The 7,063-nt window shown below is 39.5% G+C and overlaps 1 protein-coding gene across 1 annotated transcript; it reads left to right on the top strand.

The window, feature by feature from the left end:
- Positions 1-2,212: 2,212 nt before the first annotated feature.
- Positions 2,213-5,955, top strand: LOC125263945 (sucrase-isomaltase, intestinal-like). Its single transcript, XM_048183144.1, has 9 exons — positions 2,213-2,312; positions 2,452-2,586; positions 2,655-2,857; positions 3,077-3,231; positions 4,554-4,722; positions 4,817-4,913; positions 5,065-5,177; positions 5,354-5,479; positions 5,812-5,955. Exons 1-9 carry the CDS (start codon positions 2,213-2,215, stop codon positions 5,953-5,955), a joined length of 1,242 nt encoding a protein of 413 aa, XP_048039101.1.
- The last annotated feature ends 1,108 nt before the right edge of the window (positions 5,956-7,063 follow it).

Raw genomic sequence — 7,063 nt, 5'->3', positions numbered from 1 at the left:
CGTATCACAATGTTAGTTTAAACGTTTATTATCACCACCACAATAAAAAAGCATTTCTGATAAGCTGATCGCAACAGTGTGCAGAAAGCAAACGAAACGGGCTGTACACTCATGTCAAAGACGTGCCGGTTGTCTTACCTTACACCTATAGGATATGCATCAACAACAGAACATGGCCATTCTCACTATTTACAAGAGTTTCCAACAGTTAGACTAATGAAAGTCCAATCTCAAAGGAAAAACGAGACCACCTCCTAGATCAGACCTGTCTGTTGGGACGAAACTGGAATTACTCAGAAACAAGATCCATCCTCTATGGGAATCAGTTGAGTTACCTGTAACATACTCTTCCCACATTCATTATGCATTCAAAATGATTGTTTATTTCAGTGTGTGCCCAAAAAACATCAAGGTGAATCTGTGCAGGTAATTATATCATTGGCTTCAAAGGAGTTCTTGCAATTTCCCCATTCCAGTCCTCTTGAGTGGACATCTGAGACGGATGAAGACGTTTATTCAATGTTATCTACTGGTCAGATGTCAAACCTGCCGGATCTACAAGCCGAGAATCTCACATTGTGATGGTGGATTATTGGTGTAAAGTTGAATTTGCATATTTTGTATAACTTTGTGTAATACACATGACTCATGAGTAAAATTAGTCTGGCTGGTCGCTTATTTCATGTAACATTTAAACAAAAGTCTAAGGGATAGATGTTACAGTATAATGTATTAAATCAATTACATGGATAGACATAATATAGGCTATTATTTAAAAAAATAATAAGTTTATTTTATTATCACACTGGCAGATTTTTTGTCCCCTTGTTTTAGTCATGAAGTCACTTAATTTTTCAGAGAGCAAGACTTAATAACTGAAGTAATTTTGCTTCTCAAGTAAATGTATCTTGATTTAACAATGTTCAGATGTTTGTACTTGAAAATAAGAACAATACTGAGGAAGAAAATCATTTTTGCAGTGCATCTGTCGAAAAACGGGTGTTCAAAACAACTTCAAAAAGGCATTTTTTGTCGCTCACTCACGCATCCTTTTAGGTCAAAGGTCAATCCTCAAATCATAAAACCATCCAACTTAATAACGTCTCAAATATGGCCATAAATGGCACATTAAAATGTTCTTATTAGTCTGTGAATAATTTTATGTCCCTAAGCTCTCCTTCAACACATCAGTGAAAGGAAACGGCACATATATTGTGAAACAGTCTGAACTAACTGCTTCTTTGAAGCATTTTGAAAGAGTTCATGCAATATTTTTGGATCAGAAATGATCTTGCGAAATGATTTGTGCTCAACACAGATGTGGAGCCAAAGACTTCCCGCTACAGCTCTGTTTTTGACAGATAAATCCAGCATGAGGGACTGTAAAATATCCTGATAAACAATACAGTGATGAAGTGGACCTTAATATAATTTCAGGTGCATAAGATCATGCGTACATCATGAACACAGAAGAACACAGAAGCTTGCTCATGCCTTACAGAAACAAACAGCATCTGTTCAAGCCATCATCTGAATGGACACATTCATGACCTTTGAGACCTGTCAGAAAACTGAGCTGTTGGTTTATGTAAGACATGATGAAGCATTTTTTTTCTTTCTTTTAAGCATGATCTTATGCATCTGAAATGATATTAATGGCCACTTTATCACAGCATTGTTTATTAGTTTATTTCACAATCCCCCACGCTGGATTTAGCATCAGGCATTGAAGTTCTGCTTGTGAAGCTGTCAAACACAAACACACCCTCAGGAGTTTCTTCCACTGCTTTCACTATAAAAACAGACGCTCCAGCTCAATCTGCACTCCAGCTTTCACACACGACTGAACGACAGGAGGAATCAACAACTGAATCTCCATCTAACAACACTGAAGGTAAGACAAATCTCTCTAAATACATATTGATTTATAATATATATCGAGTGAAATAATGAGTGTGTTCCAGGTGTTTCTGACTGTTGTGTTATTTTATATTTGTTGATATTGTTGGATGTTTTTAACTCTTTCATGAAATACAACTAAAAAAACTGTATTACAGAAAGGGTTAAACTCTGACAGTGAAACAAAATATGGCAGAAGTGAAAAAGCTTTTGGACATTAACCTGTGCGTTTCATACTCAAGATCACATGTACTGTGAATGTCAAAGACGAATGAATTATAGGATGCTCACACTGTGTGTGTGTGTTGATCAGATGGGAAAGCGGCTCGTATCGGGGTTGGATGTGACCCTGATGCTGTTGTTTGCACTGGTCAGTTCACTGTCAGCTGGGGAAGCAGAGACGATCAGAGAAGGTCAGTATAGCACACACTCATATACTGAGACACAAACATGTTTGGTAATACCCTGGTAATACTAATATGCTATGAAAATAGAAGTTCTGAAATAGAAAATAGAAGAAAATGATTTCCGTACTTTGTATTTTTGTCACAGTCAGTGGGGAGGCCGAATCCTCAAACTATAATCGCTTCGACTGTCACCCTGAAGCGGGTTCTGATCAGGCCAAATGTGAAGCCCGCGGCTGCATCTGGAAGGTCAGAGAGAGAAGATCTTTAATATTCAACCCTGGTGTTTTCAAAGTTTGGTCTGAAGTGTTTCTTTCCTGTGATACAACACATCTGCTCCATATTTAATAGCCTTCAGGTGTTCCCAAAGAGCCCTGGTGTTATTACCCGAGACCCACGGTTACATCACCAACAACACTGTTGAAAAACCGAGCGGCATCACTGTAGATATAGTGCGCAATCCTGATTTCCCAAGTCAACGTCCTCAATCTCGAGACATCGACAAGCTCCGTGTGGAAATCACATACCTGAGTGGACAAAGCCTGCGGTGGAAGGTTTGATTTTCTAAATTTAGGATTAAGACCAAGACAATGACTAAATATACCATTTACATTCACGCTTTTATCCGAAGCGACTTACTTTGCATTTAATATATACTTTTTGTTAATGCCTTAACACTCTATTGTTGAGCTTTTTTTATCTTAAGAATTCTGAATTAAGAAAATAAATGAACACATTTAAGAATAGGACTGATTTTGGTCCTGTTGATCTAGATCTTTGACCCAGCCAATGCTCGATACAAGGTCCCTGTTCCCCTCGACCTGCCCGCCGCACCAGAGACAGAGGAAAACAACAGACTGTACAGGGTTCAGATCCAGCACAAGCCGTTCGGGATCCAAGTGATCAGAAAGGGCTCAGAAGAAATCATGTGAGTAATTACTCTGCTAACATGGAGTCCAGAGAGCTTCATTTGGCAAACATGTGGTAGTTTTACTGCAGTTTTCACAGTTAACCCTCTGGTGTTGTTCATTTGGGAGTCACACTTGTGTTCATGGTCAAATGTGACCGAACACCTGATGTAACTTTTTTTTTTTTTTTTAATTTTCAGTAAAATCAATGTAATGTTTGTTTATTTTTGTTTTGTTTTGTTTTGTTTTGTCTTTTTGTTCAATAATGTTTTTTCTTTTATAATTTGAGAGAATTTCATGGTACTTTTGAATGTTTATGCGACAATTATGATATTGTTTTTCCCATTGAAAATAATAATAATAAAAAAATATATTTTTAATTACTTCTCAATTTAAAAAAAAGAAGAAGTAATAATTAAAATAGAGACAATGCCTTTAAAGTTTTGAAGGCAGATTAGTGCCATCTGGTGGGAGTAAAAGAAGAAAAACATCTGTAATGTCATGGTGTAACCACTAGATTCCTATATAGCTGTATATAAAAAGGCTATTTCTCTAGTTGTTTTTAGACATAAATACTTATTTTTATTAAGTTGTGGATTTGGATATATATAAACATTTTCAAAGAACTTTTTTATAAAGGTTTAGATTTAATAGATGTAAAAAAATTTTTTAATGTTGATTTGAAGTGTCAGTTTTTGCATTAATTTTACTAGTCAAACCTGAACACAGAGAAAGACATTTTGTTAGACATTTTGCACTCCTGATATTTTAGAGTGTCACCCCTTCATTACTGTGCACTTTTTTTCTACATTGTGGATGATTTGTAGATTTAACACACAAAAGATTCTCTGTATTTTCATATTTTTGCCCATTTCCCATTAATTTCCTATGGCGGTCATTTTTGACCATGAACAAAACAAAACTATTTTTTTATGACCATTTAGCTTTTTCTAATCAAGTTCGAAACACTTTTTTTTTTTTTGGTCACCAGAGGGTTAAAAACTACCATTTGTACATTTTGGTTACCATTTGTAATCATCTTATAAAATACATTTATATTTATACATATGGCATTTACAGTCATGACTTTGGCAGACGCATTACATTCAAGGTATACCAATCAATTGAATCTAATGCGAGTTAAAATGAATGTTTTACATATGCATTAAATAAAAATGTAATATTTTATATATGAATTAAAATGCTCAGAATAGCAGTGCTGATGGAGCATTTCTAGGGTTTTCTGAGAGTTTTATGACTATAAAAGCAGAGTTTGCCTTCTTAATGAAAGGAAGTTATTTTTCAGTGTTCTCAATGTTTTGTTAAATCTCTTTTTCTCTAGATGGGACTCTGCCGTGCCAGGGTTCACATTCTCAGATCAGTTCCTTCAGATCTCCACACGTCTCCCCTCAAACTATGTCTATGGTGTTGGTGAAACGGAGCACCCCAGCTACAGTCATGACCTCAACTTTCACACATACGGCCTGTTTGCCAAAGACCAGCCTCCAGGGGTGAGTGTCAGAAACACTGTGTGATACTGTATGTCATCTGCACTTTACATCACATCACAAACTCAAACTCTGATCTCTTTCTCCCCATCTGTAGTATAAACTGAACAGTTATGGACTTCATCCCTTCTACATGGGTCTGGAGAAATCAAAAAGCGCTCACGGCGTCCTCCTGCTCAACAGCAATGCCATGGGTGAGTTCAAGAAAACACTAAAACCGGCCACAACCTGTGCTAAATGGGCTAAGACCAACCTAAACACATCCAGTGGTGGACAATAGTGAAGTATTTTTACTTCGTCACTGGACTTAAGTACATTGTCATGATTTCTTTTTTTTGCTCTCAGATGTGACCGTCCTGCCTGATCCAGCTCTGACCTTCCGCACCATCGGAGGAATCCTGGACTTCTACATGGTGATGGGTCCCTCTCCAGAAGCTGTGGTTCAGCAGTACACTGAGGTGTGTGTGTGTGTAACATCGGAAAACTCACATGCAGGAAACACATAAATATCTATCTAGAGGAAGTTTGTTTGTCACAGTCGATTCTCTTAATCCACTTGAATATTTATGTTCTAATATCTATTTGCATAGAATGTCAAATATTTCTCTCTCAGTTTGTGCCTTTTGTTTGACAGATGATCGGCCGCCCGGTTCTTCCAGCCTATTGGTCGCTTGGATTCCAGCTTTGTCGCTATGGATACGCCAATGATACGGAAATCGCAGATCTTTACAAGGACATGAAAGCTGCTGAAATTCCTTATGTAAGTGATCTCATCCTTCAGTGTGAATGAACAGTGATGTAACTCTCACTGACCTTCAGAACTTGCATTAGATCTTCAGGAATATTGCATTTCTAGCTGTAAATGTAAGTTATTCTGCAGTCATGTGATGAAAACACAACATTCTGTGGCTGTATTTAGAGTAACCGAATCATAAAGTTCATCTTTTCATAAAAATGCCATTAATGTCCTTTTATTAACAGTACTTTTAAAGACAAGTTTCACTAGCAATGTTCCCTCGAAGCTGAGTGCACTTCTGATGTCATGCTCATTAAGTTTAATGATTCTAATATTTGACCTTTGACCCCTCACAGGATGTTCAGTATGCAGACATTGACTACATGGAGAGGCAGATGGACTTTACGCTGGACCAAGTGATAAAGCCTTTACATTACCAGGCGCAAATTCGAGGCACGATGGAGAAACCGACAGGGCTTGAATGTCTCCAATTCTCTTGAGAGATGAAATAGTAGAAACACTGTCTTTAGTGTTAAAAACTTTTCTGACACTTCTTCGATAGGTTCGAAGGGAGCCATAGAAAGGCCTTGAAGGACAACGGCCAAATCCCAGGTCGGAACTCTTGTGCGTACTGCAGGTCTAAGCCTCAAAGTGTCACGCAGGAAACGGGTAATAAGCGGGTGTCTCCCCAAAGATACCCCACTTAAAGGACAGTTAACTGGATCCCACTGGTGATTTCACACCAAGGTGAATAATCCACTTCAGTCATATAGTTTCCTCGTGGAGGGAGCTCTGGACTGGAAGAAGTGAGAGACCGGAATAATGCCCCCTCAGAGGCCACGGCCACTTCATAACTCCGGGCGGGGTGCAGTATAGACCGCCCGATGAGAGAGAAGTCCTTCCTTATCGGAATTCCTGGAGACCCGTCAAGGAGAGGACCAGGTCCGAGAACCTACACGGGCCGGCCTACGGGGACTAATATGAGACGGGCCCCGTCCCAAGAACTCTCTCCAGAATCCCGGGAGGAACAATCGGGGGAAATCGTAACAGTACCTCGGCCACGGCTGTACCATAGCATCCAGCCCAAGAGACTGGGTTTGCATTGGAACCAATGGACTAGTCGTCTCTTGAGACGCAAACAGATCCACTTGGGCGTTTTTCGCCGAAGTTCTCATAAGAGCTTCACCACCTCGGGTGAAGTCTCCACTCCCTGGGCCTCGGGCTCGACATGTCTGCTCGCACATTCAGGTCCGGGATGTAAACTGCTCTGAGGGACAGCTCCTTGGGATCACAGGGAATCTGATTCGCCAGCTTGTAAAGCGGGCGTGATCTCAGACCCCCCTGATGATTTATATACGAGACTACTGATGTGTTGTCTGTACGGACTAACACATGTTAGTCTCTGAGATCTGGAAGGAAGTATTTCAATGCAAGAAATACCACCATCATTTCCAGGCAATTTATGTGACACCTGAGATGATGGTCCTGCCATAGACCTCGAGTTGAGCGACCACTCATGATCGCCCCCCAACCCGTGAAGGATGCATCTGTCGTTAGCGTGACGCGACGACTGAGAGCCCCCAACACAGGTCCTTGGGATAGGAACCA

The sequence above is a fragment of the Megalobrama amblycephala genome, linkage group LG3 (genome assembly GCF_018812025.1).
Source record: "Megalobrama amblycephala isolate DHTTF-2021 linkage group LG3, ASM1881202v1, whole genome shotgun sequence".
NCBI classification, from domain to species: domain Eukaryota; kingdom Metazoa; phylum Chordata; class Actinopteri; order Cypriniformes; family Xenocyprididae; genus Megalobrama; species Megalobrama amblycephala.
This window is presented reverse-complemented; position numbering and strand designations above follow the sequence as displayed.